This window comes from Pseudophryne corroboree, chromosome 2, assembly GCF_028390025.1.
Source record: "Pseudophryne corroboree isolate aPseCor3 chromosome 2, aPseCor3.hap2, whole genome shotgun sequence".
In the NCBI taxonomy this organism is placed as follows: domain Eukaryota; kingdom Metazoa; phylum Chordata; class Amphibia; order Anura; family Myobatrachidae; genus Pseudophryne; species Pseudophryne corroboree.
In genome coordinates, this window is record NC_086445.1 from 512106773 (window position 1) to 512125715 (window position 18943).

General features: G+C 48.5%; 1 protein-coding gene, 1 long non-coding RNA gene and 1 other non-coding gene across 5 annotated transcripts in view; 1 reads left to right on the plus strand and 2 right to left on the minus strand.

Annotated features, from left to right (window-relative positions):
- Positions 1 to 18943, plus strand: part of LOC135032241 (uncharacterized) — a 331444-nt gene that overhangs the window by 113723 nt on the left and 198778 nt on the right. The gene's annotated exons all lie outside the window — the stretch shown is intronic.
- Positions 2951 to 3069, minus strand: LOC135052689 (5S ribosomal RNA). Its single transcript, XR_010242236.1, has one exon. It is a non-coding gene; the product is annotated as a 5S ribosomal RNA (ribosomal RNA).
- PABPC4 (poly(A) binding protein cytoplasmic 4) overlaps positions 9263 to 18943 on the minus strand; it is a 63533-nt gene continuing 53852 nt past the window's right edge. For all 3 annotated transcript variants that reach the window (XM_063954065.1, XM_063954064.1, XM_063954067.1), the window contains one exon: positions 9263 to 9595. In XM_063954065.1, coding sequence (XP_063810135.1) covers positions 9575 to 9595 — 21 coding nt within the window. In that variant the 3' untranslated portion in view covers positions 9263 to 9574. The remainder of the gene's footprint in view (positions 9596 to 18943) is intronic.

The following is an 18943-nucleotide window of genomic DNA, read 5'->3' on the forward strand; positions in this document are numbered from 1 at the left end:
CAGCGGAGCAAAAAACCTCCCAGAGAAACCAAAGATGAATGGTAACTGGAAGAAGGGGGAAAAACCCCCTTTTATCTTCATTATGTTCCATAAAGTTTTCCCAAAGTGGCAAAAGCGAGAAGAGGTAATAGACTTCTGAAATCGGAGCCCAGTAGGCCTAACCGAACTAGGGAACTCCTCCCTTCTGAGGTCTCGTGAACAGTCACACGGGTAACCGAAACCAGTGTAAAATTGAACAAGGAGAGAAAAAAAAAAAAAGGAGCCTGTTGAAGTAGACAGTCCCGTCGAGGTAGGAGCCAAGGCTCCTCTACTGACAACAGGCGTATCTGTATCTTCAAGTCATGCGTGGCCCAACCAGCGCCACCGAGAGGACTAGCACGCATAATCCCCTCCTGTGTTACTGAACATGAAGTAGAAATAGAAAAGGAGGCAGGATAGAATAACCAGAAAACTCCCCGGAGCCCTGAGGGCCTCCACGGCTACTGCCGTCCGAGAGTAATAAAGGGTTAAAGAGTCAGTCAGAACGCCCTGAGGTCGATCCGAAATCTCCGCCCACAGCGGACCAGCTGACAAAACTCCGGGGCATGTTCCCTCACCCAGGAGTCTGACCTGGTGGCTTGATCTGGAAACAAGATTGTTGTCCCCCGTTCCGAGAGGAATGGAGGCGACCACTCATTACGTCGCAACTTGACTGAAGAAATAGAGTCTCTGGTGCCGAGGAATGAAAAAACCTCTGACGGACCGTGTTGAGAAACGTCTATGCGGAGCATAAATTGGATCTGTGTCGAATCAGAAGCTCGTGGATCCTCCGGATATTCAGAAGCCACCTAATGTACAGAGTGGGATAGTAGCAGTAAATTGTCCCATTAGGGAACCAACGTCACCCACTGCCCTTGAAAAAGAGTTATTCTGTTATCTTCCTAAACTCTGTGGGAGCGGAAGAGAGAAGAGTAAAGGACTTACAGTGAAAATGAGAATCCTGTTAAGGGGGAATCTGAGAAAAGCCTGTCCAACGGAAATCAGTAAACAGGCATCTCTGAAGACAAGGGACACGTAAAACTCCCTTTCTTGTTTAAACTAGCAATCACAGACTAAAAGGATTGTAAGGCCAGAATAGGCCTGTCCGAGCCACTTGGCTTCGGAACGTGAAAAGAAAACAAAGGCCTGAGAACTGTCCTAATTCAAATGATATGTGTAAAACAGGGATCAACACCCTTTGCGGTTAGAAACCTATGGAGCGCAGCCTGCAGTATGACTCTCTTGTCATCGTAAATCAGCCGACCCATGCCGAGGGACTCCTGAGACGGTTGTAACCGCCCAAGCCTTCTCCCATCGACCTGCGCCTACCCTGGGACCCTGCAGGTGTAATGGGTGTATAGGATGACATAAAATCAGACTGGACTGAGGATGTTGAACCTCTGCTTCAGCCTTTTTACCCTGAGAACCCCTGGCGACGAAGATATCACCCGTGTGGAGTCAAAAACCTGAAAGGGCACGAAACAATCTAAAGGGAAGACCAGTAAAGGTCTGTCTTGGAGCTGGGGCAGTAGTAGGAGAAATCAAAGTGGACCTACCTCCATTGGTTCAAGAAATCCTGCAGAAAGTTCCTTCCCCAGAACCATCTGCCCCGTAGGATTTCATGTTTACTTGTCACTGTCGCAGCCCCAGAGGTCGTCGGGTTAAGACAGCCCAAGCGAAGATGCAGGGTCCGAGTCTGTAGACATGGAGACCTCCAAGGAACATAAAGCAGAATCGTGATTCTGACCTGTATCAAAGTATCAATTGATCCTGATGCGAAGCATCCTGTAACCTAGAGGACAATTGTTCCCCAACCTACCTGCTCCGGATACGGTAGAACCATGCTGCCGCATATGTCGATGGATCCCTGAGCAAGGTTGCCTCAGGAAAACGGCGGCTTGATGGACCGGCGATACACCGAGGTGTATACCCTAGAGAGGTTCTGATACCATCTCCTGCCATCTGCGGGGAAAAGATAGGAAAACAAACCCTGTTTGATACCTGATATTGTGTATTCGGGTGTCTGTCGGCCGCCTACCGGAGCCTGCCCAGCTCATCCGAAACTGAACCAGTCGCTGTCATTTTCGTCAATGGCGTGGAACCCTGATGGACTTGACGTGTCCTCCTCCTTTACCTGCAGTATCAGATGAACTGCTGTATTATGTACCTGTATATTCTGAGACACTGGTTCAGATCCACAGAAAACAGACATCAGTAATGCATGGAATGTTAGCAAAGTTTATTTTTGGAAAGGTGTGTTTGGTCCCGCTGTGATTTGATCCTGTGACCTTGGAAACCAAAGTCCAAGGGCTTACCTGATGAGCTATTGTCTGGATAATAGTGACATTACCTGCATCATTGATCAAACAGGGGTGTGCAGGTGCGTGGAGGGCGAAGCAGATGGCTCCGCCGCATACCTCACACCTCAGAGGGAATTCTTCGACTATCCCAGGAGAGACAAACGAAAGGAGAAAAGGTGGGTTAAATAAACAGAGCCCTACGTAAGGTCTGCACTATAATGTGTAGTGACCGATACGATTAAAATAAACTTTCTGGAGCAGCGGAGACCTGAACCAGCAACGCTGCGCTGTGGGACAGGAGTCTTAGCCCTAGGCTATAGGAGTTCTCCTTAAAGTTTTGTTTGGATTCAAACCCCTGTTCAGATACCCGCTACTAGCGTACTGAGCCGCAGCGCTATTTGTCTGATGCCTTACACGCATTCCACAATTACAAATAGCATTAGTAACTAGTGACAAGAAGGAATAATAAAGGGAAGGCAACACCCCGCCCTGTATTTAGTGTACCGCTAATTAAGGTGCACCAGATGTTTCTCTGAGGTTCCGCTGGCTGTTCAAAATGGTGACCAGCCTGTGAGAAAGATGGGGGAAAATGTTATGTGCAAGATGTTGTTATTAGAAAACATTGCGGAAGTAGCCTACAGCACCTGGTGTTCCCAGGCGGTCTCCCATCCAAGTACTAACCGGGCCTGACCCTGCTTAGTGTCCGAGATCAGACGAGATCGGGCGTGTTCAGGGTGGTGTGGCCGTAGGCTTTTATCCCCTATATCTGGTATTTTATGGATTTATCTATATACATACCTACACGCACCTAAATATATATATCTATATATATACATGCACAAACATAACTATATATGTATATATACACACACACCGTAGGTAAATAAATACTGCACAGTAGATCCTTTTAATTATTATTGAGCTGAGTCCCAGCTACTGTAATAGAGCAGGTTCCCTGATTTGCAAGTAGGAAAATGCTGGGTAGAGGACTCTACTGCAGGAGGAATGTATCTATATTTCAGCAGCCTGAAGTATCGAAAAGTTACAAATCCCAGAGCTGTTGCCTAGCGACGGGGAGACCTGGGAGCCCGCTGAGTAAAGCGGGTTAACTGTTAATATACCTGGGACTTTATTTGTATTTGTCTCTGAGTATGCAAGATTAGCCCACTGGGCTATAGGAGACACTGCAAATATGAAGCCAGGTCTGTGCAGGGAGGAAATGGCCGCCAGAGTGAAACTCCTCTGGGCTATGCGATAAAATCTATATAGTGGATAACTGGATTAGTGCTGAGCCACTCTGACTATATCACATTCTCCTCAGCACCATGTGCATTAAACTCACATAAATGCCTATTACACTATAACAGTGGCCGGGGAGCGGAGAATGCTGAGCCCGCTGTACAGAGCAGGAGTTAGCTCCGCCCCCCGGCTATGGCGCCTTATTGCAAAACTAAGCGGGAAGCGAGCTGTACCCTCCGCTGGGCCTGCGAGTCACCGCCGGGGAGCGCTGAGCGCTGAGCCCGCTATACAGCGCTAGTAGAGCCCTGTATCTGCTAGCCGCCGCCGGGGAGTGTTGCGCTGAACAGAGCGCGAGTCGCCGCCTGGGAGCAGGGAGCGCTGAGCTCGCTCTACAGAGCGGGACTTAGCTCCGCCCCCTCCGTACAAGGCGCCAAATTTAAACATTGCTTTGCGCTCGAGCGGGATCCCTGTGCCGGCTCTGTGAGTCGCGCTGAGTGGGTGCGGGGGGTGCGGGGAGCTGGGGGAGCAGAGGGTTATCAGAATGACACACACCCGTTTTTCAGTCAGGGTTGTATAAACACATACTCAGCCTCCCCCAATCATCCTGTCTGTTTCTCCATGAGGAGGACAGGTAAGGATACAATAAAGTACATTACAGCCCCAGAGAGCCCTTCTGGAGTGGGTTGTACAACAATAAACAGATTGCTCTAAAAACATACATAGCCACCACAAATAAAGTATACTTCACTCACCACTGTGTTCTTGGTGGATCGGCCCCGACACACGCCGCACGCAGCGGCGTCCAGCCGGAATCTTCTGTGGTGGGGTGGTCCCGACACAAGCCGCACGCAGCGGTGTCCGACCATTTTTGATACTCACCGCTGCCATGCTGCCGGAATCTTCTGCTGGATGGAGTGGCCGCGACACGCGCCGCACGCAGCGGTGTCCGCCAACTCAGGAGAGCTCAGTGTCTCCCTCAGCCGGGGCCCATCCCTAGCCGCACGCAGCTGCGATGGGACCCCGCCGGCAGCTCCCACGGTGCAGACTGGCAGTGGCAGAGCTGCCAGTCTGTGAGTGTGTGTAAGAAAAATAAAATAATAAAGAAAAAAGAAGAAAATTCTTCAGCTAAACCCAAGTGAACCAGCTACCTCGGGCACTTAACTAAGACTGGCTTGGAGGGGAGATAGTAGGGGAGGAGCTAGCCACAGTGTGAGAATTTTTAAAGTGCCAGCTACCAATACCACCTACTATCTCCCCATTGTAACTACACTCCAGTGGCCCCTAGTGGATGAAGGAGAAATAGTGCTTTCTCCTCTCCATCTTATCAATCTCAGTACCTTGGGTATGAGAGGCAGAGGAGGGAACACATACACTGACTGGTACACCCACGGTGTTACCAGAGCGTCTACAACTATTGCCTGAGGGTCTCTTGACCTGGCGCAATACCTGTCGAGTTTTTTAATCATGTGGACGACTTCTGGGTGAAGTCCCCACTCTCCCGGGTGGAGGTCGTGCTGAGGAAGTCTGCTTCCCAGTTGTCCACTCCCGGAATGAATACTGTTGACAGTGCTATCACATGATTTTCTGCCCCGCGAAGAATCCCTGCAGCTTCTGCCATTGCCCTCCTGCTTCTTGTGCCACCCTGTCTGTTTACGTGGGTGACTGCCATGATGTTGTCCGACTGGATCAACACCGGCTGACCTTGAAGCAGAGGTCTTGCTAAGCTTAGAGCATTGTAAATGGCCCTTAGCTTCAGGATATTTATGTGAAGTGATGTATCCAGGCTTGACCCTAAGCCCTGGATATGCCTTCCCTGTGTGACTGCTCCCCAGCCTCGCAGGCTGGCATCCGTGGTCACCAGGACCCAGTCCTGAATGCCGAATCTGCGGCCCTCTAGAAGATGAGCACTCTGCAACCACCACAGGATGGATACCCTTGTCCTTGGTGACAGGGTTATCCGCTGATGCATCTGAAAATGCGACCCGGACCATTTGTCCAGTAGGTTCCACTGGAAAGTTCTTACGTGGAATCTAACGAATGGGATTGCTTCGTAGGAAGCCACCATTTTTACCCAGAACCCTTGTGCATTGATGCACTGAGACTTGGTTCGGTTTTAGGAGGTTCCTGACTAGCTCGGATAACTCCCTGGCTTTCTTTTCCAGGAGAAACACACCTTTTTTTTTTTTTTTTTTCTGGACTGTGTCCAGGAACATCCCTAGGAAACAGAAGACAAGTCGTCGGAACCAGCTGCGATTTTGGAATATTGAGAATCCAATCGTGCTGCCGCAACACTACCTGAGATAGTGCTACACCGACTTCCAACTGTTCCCTGGATCTTACCCTGATCAGGGAATCGTCCAAGTAAGGGATAACTAAAATTCCCTTCCTTCGAAGGGATATCATTTCGGCCATTACCTTGGTAAAGACCCGGGGTGTCGTGGACCATCCCTACGGCAGCATCTGAACTGATAGTGACAGTTCTGTACCATAACCTGAGGTACCCTTGGTGAGAAGGGTAAATTTTGACATGAAGGTAAGCATCCTTGATGTCCCGAGACATCATGTAGTCCCCTTCTTCCAGGTTCGCAATCACTGCTCTGAGTGACTCAATCTTGAATTTGAACCTCTGTATTTAAGTGTTCAAAGATTTTAGATTTAGAATCGGTCTCACCGAGCAGTCTGGCTTCGGTACCACAATAGTGTGGAATAATACCCCGTTCCCTGTTGCAGGAGGGGTACCTTGATTATCACCTGCTGGGAATACAGCTTGTGAATGGCTTCCAAAACTGCCTCCCTGTCAGAGGGAGACGTCGGTAAAGCCGACTTTTGGAAACGGCGAGGGGGAGACGTCTCGAATTTCAATATGTACCCTTGAGATATTACCTGAAGGATCCAGGGGTCTACTTGCGAGTGAGCCCACTGCGCACTGAAATTCATTGAGAACGGGCCCCCACCGTGCCTGAGCTTGTAAGGCCCTAGCGTCATACTGAGGGCTTTGCAGAGACGGGAAAGGATTTCTGTTCCTGGGAACTGGGTAATCTCTTCAGCCTTTTTCCTCTCCCTCTGTCACGAGCAGAAAAGAGGAACCTTTTGTCCGCTTGCCAACAAAGGACTGCGCCTGATAATACGGCGTCTTATTTTGAGAGGCGACCTGGGGTACAAACGTGGATTTCCCAGTTGTTGCCGTGGCCACCAGGTCTAAAAGACCGACCCCAAATGTCCCCTTTCAAAGGCAATACTTCCAAATGCCGTTTGGAATCCGCATCACCTGACCATTTTACTGGTAGATTTGGACAACGCACTTATACTTGATGCCAGTCGGCAAATATTCCACTGTGCATCCTGCATATATAGAAATGCATCTTTTAAATGCTCTATAGGCAATAATATACTATCCTTATCTAGGATATCAATATTTCCAGTCAGGGAATCCGACCATGCCAACCCAGCACTGCACCTCCAGGCTGAGGCGATTGCTGGTCGCAGTATAACACCAGTATGTGTGTGAATACATTTTTGGATACCCTCCTGCTTTTGTATCAGCAGGATCCTTAAGGGCAGCCATCTCATGAGAGGGTAGAGCCCTTGTTCTTACAAGCGTGTGAGCGCCTTATCCCCCCCTAGGGGGTGTTTCCCAACGCACCCTAACCTCTGGCGGGAAAGGGTATACAGCCAATACTTTTTAAGAAATTATCAATTGTTATCGGGGGGAAACCCACGCATCATCACACACCTCATTTTATTTCTCAGATTCAGGAAAACTACAGGTAGTTTTTCCCTCACCGAACATAATACCCCTTTTTGGTGGTACTCGTATTATCAGAAATGTATAAAACATTTTCCATTGTCTCAATCATGTAACGTGTGGCCCTACTGGAAATCACGGTTGTCTCTTCACCGTCGACATAGGAGTCAGTATCCATGTCGGCGTCTGTATCTGCCATCTGAGGTAACGGGCGCTTTAGAGCCCCTGACGGCCTATGAGACGTCTGGACAGGCACAAGCTGAGTAGCCGGCTGTCTCATGTCAACCACTGTCTTTTATACAGAGCTGACACTGTCACGTAATTTTCAACAGTACATCCACTCAGGTGTCGACCCCCTAGGTGGTGACACTGTTACAGACACTCTGCTCCGTCTCCACATCATTTTTCTCCTCATACATGTCGACACAAACGTACCGACACACAGCACACACACAGGGAATGCTCTGATAGAGGACAGGACCCCACTAGCCCTTTGGGGAGACAGAGGGAGAGTATGCCAGCACACACCAGAGCGCTATATATATATATATATATATATATATATATATATACATACATACATATATATATATATATATATATATATATATATATATACAGGGATAACCTTATATAAGTGTTTTTCCCCTTATAGCTGCTGTATGTTTTAATACTGCGCCTAATTAGTGCCCCCCTCTCTTTTTTTAACCCTTTCTGTAGTGTAGTGACTGCAGGGAAGAGCCAGGGAGCTTCCCTCCAACTGAGCTGTGAGGGAAAATGGCGCCAGTGTGCTGAGGAGATAGGCTCCGCCCCCTTTTCGGCAGCCTTATCACCCGTTTTTCTGTATATTCTGGCAGGGGTTAAATGCATCCATATAGCCCAGGAGCTATATGTGATGTTTTTTTTTGCCATGTAAGGTATTTTTATCATGTTTTATTGCGTCTCAGGGCGCCCCCCCCAGCGCCCTGCACCCTCAGTGACCGGAGTATGAAGTGTGCTGAGAGCAATGGCGCACAGCTGCAGTGCTGTGCGCTACCTTATTGAAGACAGGAACGTCTTCTGCCGCCGATTTTTCCGGACCTCTTCGCTCTTCTGGCTCTGTAAGGGGGCCGGCGGCGCGGCTCCGGGACCCATCCAGGCTGGGCCTGTAATCGTCCCTCTGGAGCTAATGTCCAGTAGCCAAGAAGCCCAATCCACTCTGCACGCAGGTGAGTTCGCTTCTTCTCCCCTTAGTCCCTCGATGCAGTGAGCCTGTTGCCAGCAGGTCTCACTGAAAATAACAAACCTAAACTAAAACTTTCACTAAGAAGCTCAGGAGAGCCCCTAGTGTGCACCCTTCTCGTCGGGCACAGAAATCTAACTGAGGCTTGGAGGAGGGTCATAGGGGGAGGAGCCAGTGCACACCAGTTAGTCCTAAAGCTTTCTTTAGATGTGCCCAGTCTCCTGCGGAGCCGCTATTCCCCATGGTCCTTACGGAGTCCCCAGCATCCACTTAGGACGTTAGAGAAACAGGGCTTAAAAACTTTTTTAAAGGCTTTTTTTTTTCTGTTAACAGAAAATTGTTTAATATAACCTGTAGAAACTAAACCCAAGTACCCCCTAATTTCTATAAATGTGTAACAAACTCCTTCGATCTATAAGATGCCTCATAATTTGTCTTTAGAACCTTTGTATGTGTGAATGCATAACATTTTTTCTATTGAATTTTAACAGATGAATATTCAGTAGTTCTTGAATCTGTGTGAAAACCCCGCTACTTGTCTAATTTGAGCAGAATTCAGTATATTTCTGTAGATTGCTTAGCAGCGAGACAAACACAATGGGTATTAATATTACCAGGAAAAGAACCTTAAATGTGACATTTGCTTCAAATATTGATCCTTTACCAATCATAGACCACTGATGAAAAGCTGTATGTTCTAGCCTGGTACAATCATACATTTTCAAAAATTAAAAACACTGAACTCTGAAATATTTTATTATTTCACTGAGAAACGGTTTGGTTGTCACATTTAAACAACTTTTTGAAACTAAAAATGCAAAAACTAAATTTGCAATCTGAAAAAAAAAAAAAAAAAAGCGGCCAGGATTTTCTCAGAAAGGATCCTGGAGGTGCTCACTCAAGATGCAACGTCTCATCCCAAGAGCATAAAGCGACATAGTGCATAGACCCCATGTTTTACAAACAAGACAGTATCTCTGGCCGAGATAAGCAGCATGTAGAGGAGATTGGACTCTTGGCAGACACTTCCGAAACTCACACATTCTGGGATTATTTGGCTTCTTTAACTCCCTGTAAAACACGTTAAAACAGAAATTAAACGACTTTCTATACTGCAGGAGTTTGCCCTTTATCCTTAGCCTGCATTACTGCCCGATGAGCATACCAGCTATTATTAGATACTATTATAATAAGAATTTACTTACCGATAATTCTATTTCTCATAGTCCGTAGTGGATGCTGGGACTCCGTCAGGACCATGGGGAATAGCGGGCTCCGCAGGAGACAGGGCACATCTAAATAAAGCTTTTAGGATCACATGGTGCGTACTGGCTCCTCCCCCTATGACCCTCCTCCAAGCCTCAGTTAGGTACTGTGCCCGGACGAGCGTACACAATAAGGAAGGATCTTGAATCCCGGGTAAGACTCATACCAGCCACACCAATCACACCGTACAACTTGTGATCTGAACCCAGTTAACAGTATGATAACAAAAAACGAAGTAGCCTCTGAAAAGATGGCTCACAACAATAGTAATAACCCGATCTTTGTAACAATAACTATGTACAAGTATTGCAGACAATCCGCACTTGGGATGGGCGCCCAGCATCCACTACGGACTATGAGAAATAGAATTATCGGTAAGTAAATTCTTATTTTCTCTAACGTCCTAGTGGATGCTGGGACTCCGTCAGGACCATGGGGATTATACCAAAGCTCCCAAACGGGCGGGAGAGTGCGGATGACTCTGCAGCACCGAATGAGAGAACTCCAGGTCCTCCTTAGCCAGAGTATCAAATTTGTAAAATTTTACAAACGTGTTCTCCCCTGACCACGTAGCTGCTCGGCAAAGTTGTAATGCCGAGACCCCTCGGGCAGCCGCCCAAGATGAGCCCACTTTCCTTGTGGAGTGGGCCTTTACAGATTTAGGCTGTGGCAGGCCTGCCACAGAATGTGCAAGTTGGATTGTGCTACAGATCCAACGTGCAATCGTCTGTTTAGACGCAGGAGCACCCATCTTGTTGGGTGCATACAATATAAACAACGAGTCAGATTTTCTGACTCCAGCTGTCCTTGAAATATATATTTTTAATGCTCTGACAACGTCCAGTAACTTGGAGTCCTCCAAGTCGCTAGTAGCCGCAGGCACCACAATAGGCTGGTTCAAGTGAAAAGCCGAAACCACCTTAGGGAGAAAATGAGGACGTGTCCGCAGTTCTGCCCTGTCCGAATGGAAAATCAGATATGGGCTTTTGTATGATAAAGCCGCCAACTCTGAAACTCTCCTGGCTGAAGCCAGGGCCAATAGCATGGTTACCTTCCATGTAAGGTATTTTAAATCTACCGATTTTAGAGGCTCAAACCAATGAGATTTGAGAAAATTCAAAACTACGTTCAAATCCCACGGTGCCACTGGAGGCACTATTGGGGGTTGTATATGTAGTACACCTTTGACAAAAGTTTGTACTTCAGGCACTGATGCCAATTCCTTCTGGAAGAAGATTGATAAGGCCGAAACTTGAACTTTAATGGACCCCAATTTTAGGCCCATAGACAATCCTGCTTGCAGGAAATGTAAGAATCGACCCAATTGAAATTCTTCCGTTGGAGCCTTCTTGGCCTCACACCACGCAACATTTTCGCCAAATGCGGTGATAATGTTGTACAGTCACTTCCTTTCTAGCCTTAATCAAGGTAGGAATAACTTCCTCTGGAATGCCCTTTTCTTTTAGAATCCGGCGTTCAACCGCCATGCCGTCAAACGCAGACGCGGTAAGTCTTGGAACATACAAGGTCCCTGCTGAAGCAGATCCCTTCTTAGAGGTAGAGGCCATGGATCCTCCGTGAGCATCTCTTGAAGTTCCGGATACCAAGTTCTTCTTGGCCAGTCCGGAGCCACCAGTATTGTTCTTACTCCTCTTTTCCGTATAATTCTCAGTACCTTTGGTATGAGAGGCAGAGGAGGGAACACATACACTGACTGGTACACCCACGGTGTTACCAGAGCGTCCACAGCTATTGCCTGAGGGTCTCTTGACCTGGCGCAATATCTGTCCAATTTTTTGTTGAGGCGAGACGCCATCATGTCCACCTTTGGTCTTTCCCAACGGTTCACAATCATGTGGAAGACTTCTGGATGAAGTCCCCACTCTCCCGGGTGAAGGTCGTGTCTGCTGAGGAAGTCTGCTTCCCAGTTGTCCACTCCCGGGATGAACACTGCTGACAGTGCTATGACATGATTCTCCGCCCAGCGCAGAATCCTTGCAGCTTCTGTCATTGCTCTTCTGCTTCTCGTGCCGCCTTGTCGGTTTACGTGGGCGACTGCCGTGATGTTGTCCGACTGGATCAACACCGGCTGACCCTGAAGCAGCGATTTTGCCAGGCTTAGAGCATTGTAGATCGCTCTTAGCTCCAGTATATTTATGTGAAGGGACGTCTCCAGGTTTGACCACACGCCCTGGAAGTTTCTTCCCTGTGTGACTGCTCCCCAGCCTCGTAGGCTGGCATCCGTAGTCACCAGGACCCAGTCCTGTATGCCGAATCTGCGGCCCTCTAACAGATGGGCACTCTGCAACCACCACAGGAGAGACAACCTTGTTCTTGGTGACAGTGTTATCCGCTGATGCATGTGCAGATGCGATCCGGACCATTTGTCCAGCAGATCCCACTGAAATGTCCGTGCATGGAATCTGCCGAATGGAATCGCTTCGTAAGAAGCCACCATCTTTCCCAGGACTCTTGTGCATTGATGTACTGACACAGTTCCTGGTTTTAGGAGGTTCCTGACAAGTTCGGATAACTCCCTTGCTTTCTCCTCCGGGAGAAACACCTTTTTCTGAACCGTGTCCAGAATCATTCCCAGGAACAGCAGACGAGTTGTCGGGGTCAATTGAGATTTTGGAAGATTCAGAATCCACCCGTGTTGCTGAAGCACTACCTGGGTTAGTGCTACACCGACTTCCAGCTGTTCTCTGGACTTTGCCCTTATCAGGAGATCGTCCAAGTAAGGGATAATTAATACGCCTTTTCTTCGTAGAAGAACCATCATTTCGGTCATTACCTTGGTAAAGACCCGAGGGGCCGTGGACAAACCAAACGGCAGCGTTTGAAACTGATAATGACAGTCTTGTATCACGAACCTGAGATACCCTTGGTGTGAGGGGTAAATTGGGACATGCAGATAAGCATCCTTTATGTCCAGGGACACCATGAAGTCCCCTTCTTCCAGATTCGCTATCACTGCTCTGAGTGACTCCATCTTGAACTTGAATTTCTGTATGTACAGGTTCAAGGATTTCAGGTTTAGAATAGGTCTTACCGAACCGTCCGGCTTCGGTACCACAAATAGTGTGGAATAATACCCCTTTCCCTGTTGTAGGAGGGGTACCTTGACTATCACCTGCTGAGAATACAGCTTGTGAATGGCTTCCAAAACCGACGTCCTTTCTGAGGGAGACGTTGGTAAAGCAGACTTTAGGAACCGGCGAGGGGGAGACCTTTCGAACTCCAACATGTAACCCTGAGATATTATCTGCAGGATCCACGGGTCCACTTGTGAGCGAGCCCACTGATTGCTGAAAATCTTGAGTCGACCCCCCACCGCTCCTGAATCCGCTTGTAAAGCCCCAGCGTCATGCTGATGGCTTTGTAGAACCCGGGGCGGGCTTCTGGTCCTGGGCAGGGGCTGCTTGCTGCCCTCTCTTACCCTTTCCTCTGCCTCGCGGCAGATAAGACTGTCCTTTTGGTCGCTTGTTTTTATAGGAGCGAAAGGACTGCGGCTGAAAAGACGGTGTCTTTTTCTGTTGGGAGGGGGTCTGAGGTAAAAAAGTGGATTTGCCGGCAGTTGCCGTGGCCACCAGGTCAGAAAGACCGACCCCAAATAATTCCTCTCCTTTATATGGCAATACTTCCATATGCCTTTTGGAATCCGCATCACCTGACCACTGTCGCGTCCATAAACTTCTTCTGGCAGATATGGACATCGCGCTTACTCTTGATGCTAGAGTACAAATATCCCTCTGAGCATCTCGCATATAAAGAAAAGCATCCTTTAATTGCTCTAGAGTCAATAAAATACTGTCCCTATCCAGGGTATCAATATTTTCAGTCAGAGAATCCAACCACACTACCCCAGCACTGCACATCCAGGCTGAGGCTACTGCCGGTCGCAGTATAACACCAGTATGTGTGTATATACTCTTCAGTGTAGTTTCCAGCCTCCTATCTGCTGGATCCTTGAGGGCGGCCGTATCAGGAGACGGCAACGCCACTTGCTTTGATAAACGTGTGAGCGCCTTATCCACCCTAGGGGGTGTTTCCCAGCGCGCCCTAACCTCTGGTGGGAAAGGGTATAATGCCAATAACTTCTTGGAAATTAGCAGTTTTCTATCTGGGTTAACCCACGCTTCGTCACACACGTCATTCAATTCCTCGGATTCTGGAAAAGCTACAGGTAGTTTTTTCACCCCCCACATAATACCCCTTTTTGAGGTACCAGCAGTATCAGAGATCTGCAAAGCCTCCTTCATTGCCGTGATCATATAACGTGTGGCCCTATTGGAAAATACGTTTGTTTCTTCACCGTCGACACTAGATTCATCTGTGTCGGTACCCGTGTCGACTGACTGAGGTAAGGGACGTTTTACAGCCCCTGACGGTGTCTGAGACGCCTGAGCCGGTACTAACTGGTTTTCCGGCCATCTCATTTCGTCAACTGACTTTTGTAATGTGCTAACATTATCACGTAATTCCATAACTAAAGCCATCCATCACCATTACCGGCAATTGCTCTGCCTCCACACCAACATCGTCCTCATACATGTCGACACACACGTACCGACACAGCAGCCACACAGGGAATGCTCTAATCGAAGACAGGACCCTCTTAGCCCTTTGGGGAGACAGAGGGAGAGTTTGCCAGCACACACCAAAAGCGCTATAAATGTATATAAACAACCCTAGAAGGTGTTGTTTTTGATATAAGCGCTTTTAATATATCAATATCGCCAAATTATGCCCCCCTTCTCTTTGTTACCCTGTTTCTGTAGTGCAGTGCAGGGGAGAGTCCTGGGAGCCTTCCTCACCAGCGGAGCTGAGCAGGAAAATGGCGCTGAGTGCTGAGGAGAATAAGCTCCGCCCCTTTTTCGGCGGGCTTTTCTCCCGCGTTTTAAGAAAACTGGCCTGGGTTAAATACATACATATAGCCTTAATGGCTATATGTGATGTATTTATTTTGCCACTAAAGGTATTTAATATTGCTGCCCAGGGCGCCCCCAGCAGCGCCCTGCACCCTCCGTGACTGAATCAGTGAGACGTGTAGCAACAATGGCGCACAGCTGCAGTGCTGTGCGCTACCTTCATGAAGACTGAGGAGTCTTCTGCCGCCTGCTTTCCGGACCTCCGTCTTCAGCGTCTGTAAGGGGGATCGGCGGCGCGGCTCCGGGACGAACCCCAGGAGGACCTGTGTTCCGACTCCCTCTGGAGCTAAGTGTCCAGTAGCCTAAGACTCCAATCCATCCTGCACGCAGGTGAGTTGGAAATCTCTCCCCTAAGTCCCTCGATGCAGTGATCCTGTTGCCAGCAGGATTCACGGAGATTTAAACCTAAAAAAAACTTTTTCTAAGCAGCTCTTTAGGAGAGCCACCTAGATTGCACCCTTCTCGGACGGGCACAAAAACCTAACTGAGGCTTGGAGGAGGGTCATAGGGGGAGGAGCCAGTACGCACCATGTGATCCTAAAAGCTTTATTTAGATGTGCCCTGTCTCCTGCGGAGCCCGCTATTCCCCATGGTCCTGACGGAGTCCCAGCATCCACTAGGACGTTAGAGAAATTACAAATTATATTTTTAAGATGCAGTTGCAAACTAGAATAATTTACCTCTTTACCAAGCAAACCCTTGGTAATGTAATCAGGATTTTGGTACTTACCGATAAATCCCTTTCTCCGATTCCACAGGGGCCACTGGAGTGTAGTTACAATGGGGAGATAGTAGGTGGTATTGGTAGCTGGCACTTTAAAAATTCTCACACTGTGGCTAGCTCCTCCCCCACTATCTCCCCTCCAAGCCAGTCTACGTTAAACTGTGCCCGAGGAGAGCTGTAATAAACAAACCGTAAGGTAGAGGAGGTTAGCGACGCCCTGTAAACCAGGCGAACACAAACTAAACCTGGAACAGAACCTGACAAAAACCAGGCTAGCCTGAACCCAACAAGCAGTCATATGGTGATCTGCAATCGTTAATCAAACAAAAATCAGGAGAAACAGCGCTGGGCGGGCGTCCAGTGGCCCCTGTGGAATCGGAGAAAGGGATTTATCGGTAAGTACCAAAATCCTGATTTCTCCTTCATCCACTAGGGGCCACTGGAGTGTAGTTACAATGGGGACGTCCCAGAGCTCCCAAAAAACGGGTGGGAAAGCGCTGAGAGTCCTGTAAAAACTGCTCGGCCAAACAGTGATGCAGAGGCCGTAAAAGTGTCAAACTTGTAGAATTTGACAAAACGAATGTCGGTTTGACCAAGTAGCCGCCCGACAAAATATTCATGGAGACCCCGCGGGCGGCTGCCCACGAAGGTCTTACAATGCGCGTAAAGCGCGCTGAAATGGAAAACGGAGGCTCCCTAGTAACCGCCAAGAAGACTGTCCGATGATCAGATGTATCCAACTGTCCAGCATATGCTGGGACCCCGGCTATTTAGTACGGGAGCATCGTCCAGAGCAAAGAAGAAAAAACACTTCATCGAATAGCCTGAGACCTCTGTAGAGAGAGTTGACGAGCCCTGACAACATTCAGAGAGGATTGAAAACCACTAGTGTCAGATTTATATGAAAAATGGACCTCCCCTCTGGAAGAAACGACCGCTGAGGCCGAAGCCGAGCCCGGGGAGTTGCCAATAGAGTACTCCCTGAACAAGAGGCCGAACTTACGGCCGCTAGGCTAATCTCCTTTGGAAGAAAAGCGAAAAAGGCAGAGACCTAAAATTCCGGTCAGTGTGGTTTGAAGCGCAGCGGAGCAAAAAACCTCCCAGAGAAACCAAAGATGAATGGTAACTGGAAGAAGGGGGAAAAACCCCTTTTATCTTCATTATGTCCCATAAAGTTTTCCCAAAGTGGCAAAAGCGAGAAGAGGTAATAGACTTCTGAAATCGGAGCCCAGTAGGCCTAACCGAACTAGGGAACTCCTCCCTTCTGACAGTCACACGGGTAACCGAAACCAGTGTAAAATTGAACAAGGAGAAAAAAGGAGCCTGTTGAAGTAGACAGTCCAGTCGAGGTAGGAGCCAAGGCTCCTCTACTGACAACAGGCGTATCTGTATCTTCAAGTCATGCGTGGCCCAACCAGCGCCACCGAGAGGACTAGCACGCATAATCCCCTCCTGTGTTACTGAACATGAAGTAGAAATAGAAAAGGAGGCAGGATAGAATAACCAGAAAACTCCCCGGAGCCCTGAGGGCCTCCACGGCTACTGCCGTCCGAGAGTAATAAAGGGTTAAAGAGTCAGTCAGAACGCCCTGAGGTCGATCCGAAATCTCCGCCCACAGCGGACCAGCTGACAAAACTCCAGGGCATGTTCCCTCACCCAGGAGTCTGACCTGGTGGCTTGATCTGGAAACAAGATTGTTGTCCCCCGCTCCGAGAGGAATGGAGGCGACCACTCATTACGTCGCAACTTGACTGAAGAAATAGAGTCTGGTGCCGAGGAATGAAAAAACCTCTGACGGACCGTGTTGAGAAACGTCTATGCGGAGCATAAATTGGATCTGTGTCGAATCAGAAGCTCGTGGATCCTCCGGATATTCAGAAGCCACCTAATGTACAGAGTGGGATAGTAGCAGTAAATTGTCCCATTAGGGAACCAACGTCACCCACTGCCCTTGAAAAAGAGTTATTCTGTTATCTTCCTAAACTCTGTGGGAGCGGAAGAGAGAAGAGTAAAGGACTTACAGTGAAAATGAGAATCCTGTTAAGGGGGAATCTGAGAAAAGCCTGTCCAACGGAAATCAGTAAACAGGCATCTCTGAAGACAAGGGACACGTAAAACTCCCTTTCTTGTTTAAACTAGCAATCACAGACTAAAAGGATTGTAAGGCCAGAATAGGCCTGTCCGAGCCACTTGGCTTCGGAACGTGAAAAGAAAACAAAGGCCTGAGAACTGTCCTAATTCAAATATGTGAAAAACAGGGATCAACACCCTTTGCGATTAGAAACCTATGGAGCGCAGCCTGCAGTATGACTCTCTTGTCATCGTAAATCAGCCGACCCATGCCGAGGGACTCCTGAGACGGTTGTAACCGCCCAAGCCTTCTCCCAACGACCTGCGCCTACCCTGGGACCCTGCAGGTGTAATGGGTGTATAGGATGACATAAAATCAGACTGGACTGAGGATGTTGAACCTCTGCTTCAGCCTTTTTACCCTGAGAACCCCTGGCGACGAAGATATCACCCGTGTGGAGTCAAAAACCTGAAAGGGCACGGAAAAATCTAAAGGGAAGACCAGTAAAGGTCTGTCTTGGAGCTGGGGCAGTAGTAGGAGAAATCAAAGTGGACCTACCTCCATTGGTTCAAGAAATCCTGCAGAAAGTTCCTTCCCCAGAACCATCTGCCCCGTAGGATTTCATGTTTACTTGTCACTGTCGCAGCCCCAGAGGTCGTCGGGTTAAGACAGCCCAAGCGAAGATGCAGGGTCCGAGTCTGTAGACATGGAGACCTCCAAGGAACATAAAGCAGAATCGTGATTCTGACCTGTATCAAAGTATCAATTGATCCTGATGCGAAGCATCCTGTAACCTAGAGGACAATTGTTCCCCAACCTACCTGCTCCGGACACGGTAGAACCATGCTGCCGCATATGTCGATGGATCCCTGAGCAAGGTTGCCTCAGGAAAACGGCGGCTTGATGGACCGGCGATACACCGAGGTGTATACCCTAGAGAGGTTCTGATACCATCTCCTGCCATCTGCGGGGAAAAGATAGGAAAACAAACCTTGTTTGATACCTGATATTGTGTATTCGGGTGTCTGTCGGCCGCCTACCGGAGCCTGCCCAGCTCATCCGAAACTGAACCAGTCGCTGTCATTTTCGTCAATGGCGTGGAACCCTGATGGACTTGACGTGTCCTCCTCCTTTACCTGCAGTATCAGATGAACTGCTGTATTATGTACCTGTATATTCTGAGACACTGGTTCAGATCCACAGAAAACAGACATCAGTAATGCATGGAATGTTAGCAAAGTTTCTTTTTGGAAAGGTGTGTTTGGTCCCGCTGTGATTTGATCCTGTGACCTTGGAAACCAAAGTCCAAGGGCTTACCTGATGAGCTATTGTCTGGTTAATAGTGACATTACCTGCATCATTGATCAAACAGGGGTGTGCAGGTGCGTGGAGGGCGAAGCAGATGGCTCCGCCGCATACCTCACACC